This window comes from Erythrolamprus reginae, chromosome Z, assembly GCF_031021105.1.
Source record: "Erythrolamprus reginae isolate rEryReg1 chromosome Z, rEryReg1.hap1, whole genome shotgun sequence".
NCBI lineage: Eukaryota > Metazoa > Chordata > Lepidosauria > Squamata > Dipsadidae > Erythrolamprus > Erythrolamprus reginae.
Window position 1 is genome coordinate 5,867,716 of NC_091963.1, and position 16,078 is coordinate 5,883,793.

Below are 16,078 nucleotides of genomic sequence, written 5' to 3' on the forward strand. Positions count from 1 at the left end.
AACAGTGTTTTTCAACCAGTGTGCCGTGGCACACTAGTGTGCCATAGTCAGGTGTGCCGTGGGAATATTAAACATGGGTCCCCAAACTACCATTTCTGCCAGGATATACCTTTTGTGTTCATCGAAACAGGCCCAGGTTTCACACTAAGTGAGTATAAATACAATTAGAAACTATATCATTAAGTATATGTATAATATGTACTGTGTTAGAGTGTCATTTTGGTTGGTGGTGTGCCCCAGGATTTTGTAAAGGTAAAAAATGTGCCACGGCTCAAAAAAAGTTGAAAATCACTGACATAGAAGACTGACGGCAGAAAAAGGCCTCATGATCCATCTAGTCTGCCCTTATACTATTTTTTGTATTTTATCTTAGGATGGATATATGCATAAGGCATGTTTAAATTCAGTTACTGTGGATTTACCAACCACGTCTGCTGGAAGTTTGTTCCAAGCATCTACTGCTCTTTCAGTAAAATAATATTTTCTCATGTTGCTTTTGCTCTTTCCCCCAACTAACTTCAGATTGTGTCCCCTTGTTCTTGTGTTCACTTTCCTATTAAAAACACTTTCCTCCTGGACCTTATTTAACCCTTTAATATATTTAAATGTTTCGATCATGTTCCCCCCTTTCCCTTCTGTCCTCCAGACTATACAGATTGAGTTCATGAAGTCTTTCCTGATACATTTTATGCTTAAGACCTTCCACCAGTTGCTAAGACAACAGTCATACGTCGAGGACTAACTGTAGCAAATAGACCAGGGATGGTGAACCTTTTTTCCCCATCTCCCTGAAGGATCTCTGGAAGCCAAAAACCCCCTCCCGGAGCCTCTGTGTGAGCCAAAAATCAGCTGGCCGGCACACACAGGCACGTTGGAGCTGAGCTAGGGCAACGGCTCGCCTGCCAGCAGATACGGCTCTGCGTGCCCCCTGTGGCACCCATTCCATACGTTCGCCATCGCTGAAATAGGTACTGCATTGATGTGTCAATCAATACATATATGATTTAAATGGAATAAATTTATTTTTGTGGAAAATAGCAATGGTATTTTTACCTTGATGGTCCATATTTGGAGCCCTGGTTTCTGCTCAATCGGCGGGAGGCCTGTTTCTCTTTCGGCGTTTGTCATCCTCGATTAGATGAAGCTGTAAAAACAAACGGACAAGAGGTAAATAATGAAAGAAAGAATCTTGCAACTTAAAAAAAAAAGAACCAATTCTCCTCTAACTGTGGAAACTACCACACCTTATGAAGGAAGATCCCTGGAGGTCTAATTACTTTATTATCCCAATTTAATATCTCTCCTCTGGACTCACTGGAGACAGCTACCACCACACAGAAATAGAACCAAAATATAAAATAACTCCCTCTAAAACAGTGAGCAATCCTAATTCAAAGAGGCCGAATAAAAGGGGAAAGTTGGCTCCCTCCCTCCACTTTTTTTCCCTGAGTGAACAATTTGTGTGCTCAGCACAATTGCAAGACAAAGCGTTTCCTGGTACAGGAATGAAATTGGAAAGAGGGAGGGAGAGAGATGGAGGGAGGGAGGGAAGGAGAGAGAGAGAGGGAGGGAGTGAAGGAGAAAGAGAAAGGGAGGAGGAAATAGTGTAACAGCATATGTATAACATTTAAATAATAATAATAATTATTATTATTATTTAATAGTTTAACAATACCAAAGCTGAATAATCTGTATCCTCTCTCTCCCGTCATGCACCACCTTAATGAGGACTAGCGACCTGCCTCTTTAGATCCAAATTCCACACAATATAAGGACCTGTCAAATTCCTATCTTTGCCCGCAAAGCCCTGTAATTGGACCTTCATCCCTAATTCCAGTGTAAATGTTGGGTGTATCTACTGATAACACTGATCAACACCCCCCCACCCAAAAAAACCCCCATCAACAAAGGTAATATATCTGTTTTATGGAGTTTGATGTGCTGATTCCAAAAATATTCTTAGTTTTGCTCTATCACATAACGTGTCTGATATAGAAGCATTTTCGTTATTACGTTATTTCTACATTTTCAATGTATGTGGAGAGGGGCGGCATACAAATCTAATAAATAAATAAATTACTTTTTTTGTAATGTCGCCAGTATATTTCCTATACAGTATCTTATAATAATGATGCTGTTCCGTGGAAACTATACTTGCTACAGAAAAATTATATACATTTTTGAAATCAGAACAAAAAAATGATTCAGAAAATTACAAGGTCAACTGTGATGATTATATAAAAAAATTTTTTTTTGTAGGCTTGTATAATTAATTCTCCTCTCCCGGCCCACTTCATTTTCAAAACGGAGAGGATGAATTTCAGATTATTATTATTTTTTAAAAAATGAGCCGTTTGTTGATTATTTTCCTTGAAGCATTAAAAACAACGTTTTGATTCTCTGTCATCTATTGTTTTATTCTGCTCCACCGTGGGAGTTTTTAGTGTATACACCAAACCTCTAACTAAACAAACTTATCCCCTTCTTCCTGAAAATTGACATTTGCAATAAATCCTTCCAATTACACTCTTCCCCGATATTTCGAGGGTTTCAAATATCGGGTGATGAAATCCATATGAACGTAGCCATCAGCTGTGCCCCACCCTTCACAGGTATGAGAAAACTGATATGATTTAGCACATAGCCAAAATTTAGAGTACATGCCGTGGGGAGTTTGGGGTGGGGTGAGATGGGAAAGAGATTAAAATACAGGTTCAGTTAGTCCTTGACTTATGCCCACAATTGAGCCTAAAATTATAGTTGTTGTGAGACTTTTAGGTTTTTTTATAAAAAAAATAGAATTTATTAAATTATATACATATTTAAAAGACACAAATAAACAGATCATTGTATTCTTAGTTTGTGAGTACAATTAGAGATTGTCTGTTAAAAAACAATACAACATATAATTCCATCCCACCCCTACCCCTGCTGCCTCTTTGCAGTATATCTTATTATAATTTTACGGATAATCATATCAGCGAGACAATATACATATAATTAATAATAATAATAAAAATAATAATTTATTAGATTTGTATGCCGCCCCTCTCCGAAGACTCGGGGCGGCTCACAACAACGATAAAAACAATATTATACTGGCACAAATCTAATATTAAAAAAAACTAAAACCCCTATCATAATTAAAAACCAAACAGCACATACATACCAAACATAAATTATAATAAGCCTGGGGGAAAGGTGTCTCAAATCCCCCATGCCTGGCGGTATAGGTGGGTCTTAAGTAGTTTACGGAAGACAAGGAGGGTGGGAGCAGTTCTAATCTCTGGGGGGAGTTGATTCCAGAGGGCGGGGGCCACCATAGAGAAGGCTCTTCCCCTGGGGCCCGCCAGACAACATTGTTTAGTCGACAGGACCCAGAAAAGGCCAACTCTGTGGGACCTTATCGGCCGCTGGGATTCGTGTGGTAGCAGGCGATTTATATATTTATAAATTGTACATATATACATATCTATACTTATCTATACTTATATCGAAATGACAATAATATCTCAGTTAAAAAGAATTGTCAACAAATAAATAAAGTGATGTTTGTCTATATTTGGATTGTTATTGTGTTTTCTTTCCCTTTTTTTTATATCCTTACGTACATCTACGTACAAAGACATTTAGGTTTTGCCTCATTTTACAATATTTCTTGCCACCGTTGTTAAGTGAATCACTATGGCTGTTAAATTACTAAGACGGTTCTTAAGTGAATCTGGATTCCCCCCATTGACTTTTGCTTGTAAGAAGGTCTCAAAAGGGAATCACATCTCTCTCTCTCACACACACACACAAACACACACACCGAGATATTGCAAACTGTCGTAAATATGAACCACTTTGGTAAACATTCTAAATTTTGATAACATGATGGTGGAGATAGTTTGAAAAGCTGTAATAAGTCACTTTTTCAGTGTTATTGTAATTTTGAAGTCACTAAATGAACTGTTGTAAGTCAAGGATTACCATACCTGTATTGGAGTGCACCCAACATGTGTTGACACCACCTAGTGGTGACGATAGGACACTCTTTTTCCCAGCTTCAAATGAAATGGCATCAAGAATGTACAGTATATACGTATCTCCATTCAGAGCTTTCCAGCTTTTCTCTCTTCTGACAGCTATGAAAAGATGGAGTCTATTTCTGCAAGCAAAGAATGTTTGAAAAACCATCCAGCGATGAAAGACTTAGCCCTCAACTTGCCAAATTGCCAGGAAAAAAAAAATCTATCTCTATAAAAAAGTGAAAACCATTCACACACTAATCACAAAATCTCCAGAACCGTAAAGCCTAGAAACTTGAAATTTCCCACGTATATTCTTCTTGCCTTCCACTAGGTGCTCACTAAGAAAGGATTTTTCAAAATGACCATCGGAGCATGAGTATTTCTTATATTAACAAGCTTTGATGCAAAGGAGTTCTACTCCCCCCTCCCCATCCAAAAAGAAATCTGATTCAAATGCAAAACACCAGCAGAGGAGTTTCAGTTTCGCTTTTGCTTTCACAGCAGCAAGCAACTTTTCTACAGAACAGTTGAGCTAAGCCACACACAGGCTCCTTCCTGTCTCCTTCTTGCTCACACAGCAAATACTGTTTGATTTTCCAAACACCCCTCAACTCTCTCACACATTAACATGACGCTAGCCTGATGAATACCAACAAATGGTGGTAGACAGAGACAGATTGCCTCCCCCTTTATTTTCCTCCTCCGTTCAGATGGATCTGTTCCTTCTACTATAACATCAGTTAAAAGGAGGGGGGAGGCAAGAAACACAGGAAACGATTTACAGATGCGATTAGGAGGGAAGCTCCCTGTTTCTCCCAAGGTCTTCTGCCGCACGAATCCCTGCGACCAGTTAGGTCCCACAGAGAGGGCCTTCTCCAACTCCCGTCAACTAAACAATGTCGTTTGGCGGGATCCAGGGGAAGAGCCTTCTCTGTGGCGGCCCTGGCTCTCTGGAACCAACTCCCCCCAGAGATTAGAATTGCCCCCACCCTCCTCACCTTTTGTAAGCTCCTTAAAACCCACCTCTGCCATCAGGCATGGGGGAACTGAGATATTCTTTCCCCCTAGGCCTTTACAATTTATGCATGGTATGTTTGTATGTATGTTTGGTTTTATAAATAAGGGTTTTTTAATTGTTTTAGTATTGGATTGTTACATGCTGTTTTTATCACTGTTGTTAGCTGCCCCGAGTCCACGGAGAGGGGCGGCATACAAATCCAATAAAAAAATAAATAAAATAAAATAAAATAAAATAAAATAAAATAAAATAAAATAAAATAAAATAAAATAAAATAAAATAATAAAATAAAATAAAATAAAATAAAATAAAATAAAATAAAATAAAATAAAATAAAATAAAATAAAATAAAATAAAATAAATAAATAAAATAAATAAAATAAAATAAAATAAATAATAAAATAAAATAAAAATAAAATAAAATAAAATAAAATAAAATAAAATAAAATAAAATAAAATAAAATAAAATAAAATAAAATAAAATAAATAAATAAAATAAATAAAATAAAATAAAATAAATAATAAAATAAAATAAAAATAAAATAAAATAAAATAAAATAAAATAAAATAAAATAATAAAATAAAATAAAATAAAATAAAATAAAATAAAATAAAATAATAAAAATAATAAAAATAATAAAAATAATAAAAATAATAAAAATAATAAAAATAATAAAAATAATAAAATAAAATAAAATAATAAATAAATAAATAAATAAATGTATGTGGCATGCTCCAGAGTCAGTTCACCTGACAGCCTGGTCATCCTCCAGCCAGAGAGAAAAACCAGGAATGTTGTTTACAGGAAGGTCCTGAGCAATTTATCTGAGGGACGAATTGAAAGTCTATGCTATGCAAATAATGTCTTTAACAGAAACCGAACTTACCATCTCTAACAAAATAATACAATCCGGTAGCGGGTTGCCTCCAGTACGGCTGGGGTCAGGGTTCCAGCAGGGGAAATTGAGATGCGCACGCATCTCCGTGCCCCCGATGGCGTGCCTGTGCGCCCGCATGAGATTTGGCTTCTGCACATGCGCAGCAAGCGAAAACTCAGGCGCATGTGCGGAAGCAAAGAAATTGCCGAAAATTGGCAAAATCTTGCACGCGAGAGCGTCCTTGTGTGAGATTTTGCTAGCTGCGCATGCACAGGAGCCAAATCTTGCGCCGACAAGGGTGCACGTATGGGGGGAGACGACGACACAATGGGGGTTGTAGGTTTATGCCCTATTTATTGAATACTTAATAGATTTTTATATTGTCCTTCCTTCTCTAGTACCTTAGTATGATCCTTAATTACTTTTAATATAGGAAATAATTAAATAGGGTGTTTTTACCCATAAACGTTTTAATCATTATAATCACTATCTATAACTGAACTTTGGTAGCAATTAAAGAAAATTGAGCTACTTGCCTAATCTGTTATCCTACTGAACCTTGTGGATTCAGTACAAAATCTTTAAAAGTTACTGTGCTCCTCAACAAATAATGCTGTCTATCATTTGTCCTTTTTGTGGCTATCCAAATAATGTGACTTCTTCAACTAAATCACCTATTTGAAAACTTATCCTGGTCAGTAAACTACTCCCACCCAGTCACATGATTGTCAAGCCACACCCACCTGGTCACATGGCTGGCAAGCCACTCCTACCTGGTCACATGACCATGAAACCATACCCAAAAAATAAGCCATGGCCACAGTGTGGCAGTAAAAATTTTGGCAGCCCATCAACGGCAACCACCGCCTGATACAATCCCTTTTTAAACTACCGGTACTCATTAATTTTCAAGGTTTAAGTGTCAATTTATCAAGCCCCATCACATTGTTTTGTAGCAAAGCACGGGTATTTAGCTGGTGTAATATAGAAAGGAAGGCAATTGCCTGACTATTTCCAAGCCTGGAGAAGAAGAGAAGGCAAAACAACCTGCAAAAAACATTATATAGATTCTGGGTTTTGTTTCTGACAAAAATATTGCTTTTCCTAAACACCTTTTTAAAAAAGGGGGGAAAAATGTAGGTTAGGGCAACTTCCTTTGGGAGAGGTACATTCAAAACGAGCAATTACTACCAAACAAAGGGCTAAAATAGGAACTCATTTGATCTCCCACCTCATGATTTTCATTCGGCACCCAGTCTGTTCAAATAACTAACTTCTAATTATTTTTAGACAAAACTGTATTTTTACAGAGACACACAGTCTTTTTGGAATTGGTCAAAGTGACCGACAGTAATAATCATGTCCAGTTGAATTCAGAAATGTCAAGGTTCCAAATAGCATTGAAAATTAAATCAGAGTCCGAGGCAAAGTATTCATCAAAGTCCCAATTTATTAACAGAGCCATGTTGGCACATCTGGGCGAAACCCAAGTCTCAGGAGTTTCTCCACCCAGTTGAAAGTTCAAGCCCTGGTCCCCACTCTCCCAAGTCCATCACGTTGACCAATCTTCATCTGCCTACTTGTCAGCAACTCCCGTCTCATTCCGTGCAGGTGCAGGAGTGCAAAGGCAAAGGATGACCTTGACAATCTAGAAGGAATTTGTTACACCTACATGCAGACATCCCTCCTGCAATGACCCCTCCCAAATTCCTACAGCAAAGAATATATTTTAAAACAGCATGAAATATGGCAGGCCAAAGACCCCAAGTAAAATGGCTACGGCCCGACATTATGCATCTGGGATTGAGACCACCTAGTCTTTTCTTGATATCGAGATCTTTTCAATATCTGGTCTGGTAGTGGTTAAGGCACCAGGCTGGAAAGTAAGTGACCATGAGTTCTAGTCCCACCCTAGGCATGAAAGCCACCTGGGTGACTTTTGGCCAATCACCGGGAGACAGTGAATTCTAGTCCCGCCTTAAGCATGAAAGGCATCTGGTGACTTTAGACCAATCACCAGGAGATGGTGGATTCTAGTCCCGCCTTATGGATGAAAACCACCTGGGTGACTTTGGGCCAATCAACAGGAGACTGTGAATTCTAGTCCCACCCTCGACATAAAAGCCACCTGGATGACTGGGCCAATCACCAGGAGACGATGAATTCTAGTCCCGCTTTAGGCATGAAAACCACCTTGGTAACTTTGGGCCAATCACCAGGAGACTGTGAATTATAGTCCCGCCTTAGCCATGAGAACCAGTTACGTGAGCTTGCAACAAACAAGGTCTCAGCCCAAGCTACCTAACAGGGATGTTGTGGGGAAATTAGAATATTAAATAGACTTGCCACCTTAAGTTATTTGTAAAAATAACAAAGGTGGGGTATAAATTAACAAATAAATAAAATAAATAAAAAATGCATCCGAAGAGCCTCTTAGAATGGAAATCTGTTTTGAATACTTGCGAAAAAGAAGAGACACGCTGGACCCCAACTTTGCCCAAATTAATATATTTTCAGTATGATTGTTGAATGATTGGTTTGATATGTTTTCTTTTAATTGAATTTAATGGGTGTTTTATTATATTATTAATTGGATTCTGTTCTGCCGGCGTGTGCCAACCGCCCTTAGTTACAGGTTAATTAGTCCAAGCAGACACACACACATGATAGAAGCCAAATAAATGTTCTTTATCAATAGAAGAGAAGAAAAAACTCCCTTTTAAACTTCAAAGGGATTTCTTATAGCAACAAGGCACAGTTGAAATACAATACAAGAATGAAGTCCAGTAATAAATCCAATTACTAACTCAGTAACTGTGAAATTGGGTCACAGCTACGGTTGTCCAAACAGTGATAAACACTCACAACGAAGTATAAGCCAGAGTCCAGGAATCCAGGAATCCAAACACAGTCTGGAATACAACAATTCACGGTCTTGACGAACTACGATCAGATAATCTTCCACAACGGCCAAGCCAGCACGCTGCTATTTTATCAGCAGCTCTAATTACTGGAGCCCCACCCAACCACAGGTGGCCTCTCTTATTTCCTGTAATATGTCTTAAGTTGTTCTCTCCTATGCATAGCTCTACGCATGCATGCGTCTGTCATACGTTCCTCATCTGAATCCAACGAATGCAACGAAGATAAGGAAGATTGATCTCCTCCTGGGCTGTCAGCCAAGCCCCCCTCTTCCATCACACCCACACTTTCTTCGTCATTGGATAATTCACTAGTTGACTCTATCGGGAGCAAAACAGGCCTGTGACATGTGGATGTTTCCCCCACATCCACCTCCACATTCCTTGGGGCAGGAGCTGGGCCAGAGCTAACCACAACAGATTCATATTATTGTTCTCTTTTTTGTACTTGCCGTGAGCCGCCCTGAGTCCTCAGAGAGGGGCGGCATACAAATCCAATTAAATAAATATATTTAAAATGGGTGTCAAACTCGCGGCCCACGGGCCCAATGCGTCACATGCTGCTCCCCCCCAGTTTAGCAAAGGGGTGACGCCCCGGTATGACATGTGACAATGCCGTGAGGACCCAAGTTTAACACCCCTGATTTAGAGGAAAAGGCAAAAAGGTTTGGTTCCAAAGCTAATCTTCAACAAACAGAGAAAAATTTAGGCTGAGGGATTTAGACCTTCTCTTCGCTTCTAATTCTCCTAACTTATTTATTTGCTTAATTCATTCGCACCTTGGAAGCCTTTTGTAACATCAGCCCTCATTCACAAAAATGTCGTCCCGTATCCCAAACCGAGAACATTTATTTGGTTATCTATTTATTTATTATTCTAATATATATAACCGTCCATCTTTTACATAGGATTCTGGGCAGCTTACCAACAATGAAAAACCTTATTAAAGAGCAGTATTCCCACCACAATTTTATGAGCAAGAGAAAAACTAATATCAAGGCATATCAAAAACCCATCAGTTTTACTCCTTTTATTTATTGTATACAGTAATCCCTCGCTATTTTGCGGTTCATCTTTTGCGGATTCGCTACTTCACGGGTTTTCAAAGGGGGCTTAAATCCATTGAAAATTTTAAATCCATTAAAAATGAATAAAATTCTTCTACAGTACTACTGTACTCTATTAAAGAAACTGGTAGGATATCACATGTAGTTCCAGCTGAGAAACATTATGGAATGGCTGTTCAATGCAAAGGGTGGGTTTTAAAAGTCCAAATACTCGTTAAATACATAAAAAACTATCTTTCCTCTACTTCACGGAAATTCATGTTTCATGGGTGGTCTTGGAACGCATCCCCAGCGAAAAATGAGGGATCGCTGTACAGTGTTCCCTCGCATTTTGCAGGGGATGCGTTCCGAGACCGCCCGCGAAAGTCGAATTTCCGCGAAGTAGAGATGCGGAAGTAAATACACTATTTTTGGCTATGAACAGTATCACAAACCTTTCCCTTAACACTTTAAACCCCTAAATTGCAATTTTCCATTCCCTTAGCAACCATTTAGATTATTACTCACCATGTTTATTTATTAAAGTTTATTAAAAAATTTTTTTATTAAAAGCAGATGAAAGTTTGGCGATGACATATGACATCATCGGGTGGGAAAAACCGTGGTATAGGGGAAAAACCCGTGAAGTATTTTTTAATTAATATTTTTGAAAAACCGAAGTTCGAACCCGCGAAAATCGAGGGAACACTGTATACGAAACAATGAAAAACTGGTGTCTAAGCGATCAACTTTTGATAATTTATGACTTAGGCAATATGACTGAAATCAATAAGATTAAGACTTAGTTAATATTGATATAATATAGCAATGTTTAAAATTAATAGGTCAATATAAAAAAGGTGTAACAAATAAGGTCAACAGGAAGGTTGGCTTCTGTGCAAATTGTTGAGTGTTTTAAGACTTGATATATAACTGTAATTATGAATGATGTCTATACGTCTGTATAAGTTGTGTTTTGTCTCTGTTTATTTTATGGTATTTGTTCTTTTTAATGTAAATAACTAATAAAGATTGTTTTAAAAAAAACATCAAGAAAATATTAAAAACCACAAAGCTGAAGTAATCATGTTTAAGAGCAACATTCAATACAGCCACTGGGCTGATTTTGCTGTATCCATTGATAAAACCATATTTTCCGTGTCCTAAGATATTCCTTGTGTCCGGGAGAACCATCCCAGACAGGTCTAAATTTTCTGTCTCAGGGAATTCTGAGAGTTAAGATCCACCCACTTTTTAAATTTGCTCAGGTTGAAAAATATTCCCAGTAATCAAATAGTAACATCAATACAATACAATGATTTAATAACAAAAATGCTTCTATATCAGAAACTTAATGTGATATAGCGAAACTAAGCCTTCTCTGTGGTGGCCCCGACCCTCTGGAACCAGCTCCCTCTGGAGATTAGAACTGCCCCCACCCTCCTTGCCTTTTGTAAAGTTCTTAAGACCCATCTCTGCCGTCAGGCATGGGGGAACTGAGACATCTCCCCCGGGCCTATACAGTTTATGCATGGAATGTTTGTGTGTATGTTTTCTTTTAATAATGGGGTTTTTAGTGTTTTTTAAATTATTAGATTTGTTCTTACATTGTTTTTGCTATTGTTGTGAGCCGCCCCGAGTCTACGGAGAGGGGCAGCATACAAATCTAATTAATAATAATAATAATAATAATAATAATAATAATAATAATAATAATAATATTTTTTGGAATCAGCACATCAAACTCCATAAAACAGACATATTATATTGGCTGATAATTTTTTTTGTGTTGACTAGTTTAATGTTAAGTCCTCAACTTACAACCCCAACCAGAAAAGCAAAGTCCTTGATTTATGACCAGCCAGTAAGGCTGATGCTGAAGCCTGATTGCCTAAGCCAGCGATGGCGAACTTATGGCACGGGTGCCACAGGTGGCACGCCGAGCCATATCTGCTGGCACACAAGAAGTTGCCTTAGCTCAGCTCCAACGTGCATGTGTGTGTCAGCCAGCTGATTTTTTGGGTCACGCAGAGGCTCTGGGAGGGTGTTTCTGGCTTCCAGAGAGCCTCTGGAGGATGGGGAGGGCGTTTTTGCCCTCCCCTGGCTCCAGGGAAGTCTTTTGGAGCCTGGGGAGGGCGAAACATGAGCCTATTTGGCCCACCAGAAGTTGGGAAACAGGCCGTTTCCGGTCGCCAGAGGGCCTCCTGGGGGCGGGGGAAGCTGTGTTCGCCCTCCCCAGGCATTGAATTATGGGTGTGGCCACTTGCACTTGTGCAATAGTGTGTACCCACGCTCTTTTGGCACCCGGGAAAAAAAAGGTTCGCCATCACTGGGCTAAGCCTTTCGAGCAGGAAATTAAAGTATTGTGATTGGTTGGCTGTCTGACAGCCACACTAAAAAAGGGGCTTTCAGAAGTCTATTTGCTGTTCTACCCTGTTTTCCCGAAAATAAGATGTACCCCGAAAGTAAGGCATGTCAGAGGTTTTGCAGAATTTGCTAATATAAGGCACCCCCCGAAAATAAGGCGTAGTCAAGTTTACATACAGTACGGTGGAAAAACATACGGTACCATTCAAAGCTGTTCATAGCGGTACCGTAATAATGTGGCGTCCCCTGCTGGCCCCTTCCATCGCTTTGTACCGTCCAGTACAACAGACACAGTCTGCTGCTGTCTTACCACCATTACAGTCTCCACTACAGTGCGTAGACTGTAGTTCCTCTGGTGGCGGGAAGCTGCAATAGCAGGAGTATACTGTTGTAGCATATAAGTGCCGTCGTTTGTGTGTGTGGGTGCCATACTGACGGGTACCGTACCGTAATCAGTGTACCGTACGGTACACTTTCTTTGGGGGTGTCAGCTTTTCTGCCTGTGAATTTGTCTTATTTGAGAAATATAAGGGCCCACCCCCCCGAAAATAAGACGTAGCACAACTTTTGGAGCAAAAATTAATATAAGACAGTGTCTTATTTTCGGGGAAACACAGTATTTAAGCTAAGCTGGAATAGTGTTGAAAAAGTCAACCCTCTGCTAAGTCCCGTCAGCGCAAAGACTCACCTCTCTAACAAATAATATCAAGGGTAATAATAGTTTTTTTTAAAAAACTGGTATCACATCCCAGATAATAAATAAAAAACTCAAGTGGAGGAACTGCAATACGTTCGCCATAATTAAAAGCCTTCCGAAATTCACCCCAAAACCAAACACACACGTTCTCAAGAAATATAAGTCACTGGGTGGGGCTGAAAGGGAAAGAAAACGGTGATTATTGTGGCTTAATTGGAATGTCACCCGGTCAAGGAAATGTTCGCCTTGAGACAGAAAACAGGTTTTCTGCTTCATTGCTTCCAGGCATTCATCCTCCTCCATCCTGCAGACAAATGTCAGGCGAAAACAGGCGGGAGTGGCCACTGCTGCCCCCAACCAGATTTTGGTGATTTGTTTTGCTTCTGCGCATGCACAGGAAGCAAAATCTCGCAAGGGGATGTGCAGTGCATGAGATTTCGGTGATTTTTTTTGCTTCCGCGCATGCACAGGAAGCAAAATTTCTCAAGGGGACGTGCACACGCATGAGATTTTGGTGGGGTTTTTTGCTTCTGCACATGTGCTGAAGCAAACAATTCGCTGAAATCTCTCTTGTGTGTGCGTTCCCTCATAAGATTTTACTTCCTGTGCATGTGCAGATGCAAAATCTCACAAGGGGGCACACATGCACATGATATTTCGGTGATTGTTTTTTTGCTTCCACACATGCGCAGAAGCAAAAACATTGCCGAAATGTCACACGTGGATGCATCTCATCACAAGATTTTGCTTCCTGCACATGCACAGGAATCAAAATCTCACTGGGACACACACTCTTGTCCACAGGACACCTGGAGTTGCCCACTCAGCTCTATTTTTACTACCAGTGTGGCGTTCTCAAATGTACTGGTAGGGACCCGATACTGGGCAAAAAGCATAAACAGAATCGGGGAACCTCAAATCTACCTTTAGGAGAGGAAGCAACAAAGTAAAAATGGAAAGCTAGTGTTGGAAGAAATACCCATCTGGGTTGAGGTCCAAGACACCAGAAACATGGAAGTTGTTTGGAAAGTTGTTTTAATGATGAAGCAGGACCATGTGGTTTGAGGTCCTGTGCAAAAAAAATAAGAGCGCATGGGGAAGAGAGAGAGATTTATACCCTCTCCTGAGCCTCGCCTTGCAGCTTCCTGTTCCTGTGTAAGAAATGTACTCTGATTGGTTGTCAGACTCCCATGGGGCCATGAAGGGGTAAATTTGTAGGTTGTCTTGAATTCCAGTCTTGATTGAATCTTGCTGGGTGATGATTAGTGATGGGCGAACTGAACCCGCACAATTTGGCTCCATATCGAATTTTGCGGTGTTCAGTATGCCGAACACGAACCCGTTTTTTCCAAACTTCGGGCAAAGTTTGGAGTCGCGTTCGGCGTTCGGAGCTTTGACGTCACCGGCAGGTTGCTAAGGACGCCAAGGTGATCATTTCCTGGATTTGCAACCTGCCGGTGACATCAAAGCTCCGCCCCCAGAATCTCTTAATGGGAGGGATTCTCCGTTCGGGTTCAAGTTTGGGTTCGGCCAAATTTTGCGTAAAATTCAGCCGAACCTGCTGAACCCGAACACCGTTGGGTTCGCCCATCACTAGTGATAATGCAATAAAGGGGATTTGGCCAATTCCTATCATGGCTTAATGCAGCAAAGGGCTGCTGTCTTCAGGGTTATCAATGTGACCTCCGAGGCCATTGTGGGCATGCACGCATCCAGTGGGCAGGTGGGCGCAATATTTGGCTTCTGCGCATGTGCAGCGAGATCTCGTGTGAGGATGCGCATAGGAGTGAGATTTCAGCAATTTTCACCAATATTTTTGCTTTTGTGTTTTTGCAGAAGAAAAAATCGACGAAAATCACTGAAACCTCACTCACAAGTGCGTCACGTGAGATTTCGCTTGTTGCGCATGCACAGAAGCCAAATCTTGCATGGGGTGCACATTGAGGGCATGCAGCTGCACATGCATCCTGGAAATCACTACCGCAGAGGTCTCCAAACTAGGCAACTTTAAGACTTGTGGACTTCAACTCCCAGAATTCTCTAGCCAGCATAGTTGGCTGGAGAATTCTGGGAGTTGAAGTCCACAAGTCTTAAAGTTGCCTAGTTTGGAGACCCCTGCGTGACTACAGGAATGTAGCATCTTACTGTTCCGGTAGCGGGCCATCATTGGTTTAATGGCTTTGTCCTGGTTTGGATCTTGAGTGAGGGCTAATCCTGTCACCCTGGAGCAGAAGGCCCTTTGTCTTGGAGATAAGCTGGCCCAGTCTTTCTTCTTGTAAATAACTCAAATATCTGTTGGGGCTGAGTTTCTGTCTTAGGATTTCTTTTCCTCTTTAATGGGAAATATTATGCCTTTTTAGTATTTCTTAGAATATTTCATTCTTCTAGGAGAGGGGTGGGTGGTAACTTCCTACACTAGTTTAATTTTAAAAAAAAAGAAGAACCAACGGTGATATCCACATGGAAGAACGTAGACAGTGGGATACCACAGGGTTCAGTCCTGGGCCCTGTGCTCTTCAACATTTTCATCGACGACTTGGACAAGGGAATAGAAGGGCAGCTGATCAAATTCGCAAGCTGGCTGGAGTAGCCAATACCCTAGAAGACAGGCTTAAATTACAGAAAGACCTAGACAGACTAACACAGTGGGCCCACACCAACAAAATGATGTTCAACATCGACAAGAGCAAAGTCCTTCACCTAGGCAGAAAAAACCCTGGACACACATACAACCTGGGAGAAACCCCTCTTAGCAGTAGTGACTGCGCAAGAGACCTCGGAGTCTTGGTGGACAATCAACTAAACATGAGCCAACAATGTGCAGCAGCAGCTAAAAAAGCCAACACAATCCTAAGCTGCATCAACAGGGGAATAGACTCCAAGACCAGGGAAGTCTTAATAACACTCTACTACGCTCTGGTCCGACCACACCTGGAGTATTGTATTCAGTTCTGGTCACCACACTTCAAAAGAGACATTGAAACTCTGGAGAAGGTGCAAACAAGAGCAACCAAGATGATTAAGGGATTGGAAACCAAGACTTACGAAGAGAGACTGAGGGAACTGGGCATGGATAGCCTAGAGAAAAGGACGGCCAGAGCGGACATGATAGCAGTCTACAAGTATACGAAGGGATGT

General features: G+C 40.4%; 1 protein-coding gene across 4 annotated transcripts in view; it reads right to left on the reverse strand.

Annotated features, from left to right (window-relative positions):
• VILL (villin like) overlaps positions 1-16,078 on the reverse strand; it is a 77,960-nt gene that overhangs the window by 43,739 nt on the left and 18,143 nt on the right. For 3 of the 4 annotated variants that reach the window (XM_070727164.1, XM_070727161.1, XM_070727163.1), the window contains exon 2: positions 1,054-1,144. In XM_070727164.1, coding sequence (XP_070583265.1) covers positions 1,054-1,128 — 75 coding nt within the window. In that variant the 5' untranslated portion in view covers positions 1,129-1,144. Of the gene's footprint in view, positions 1-1,053; positions 1,145-3,977; positions 4,042-16,078 lie in introns of those variants that run through there. The other variant, XM_070727162.1, reaches the window with a different exon arrangement.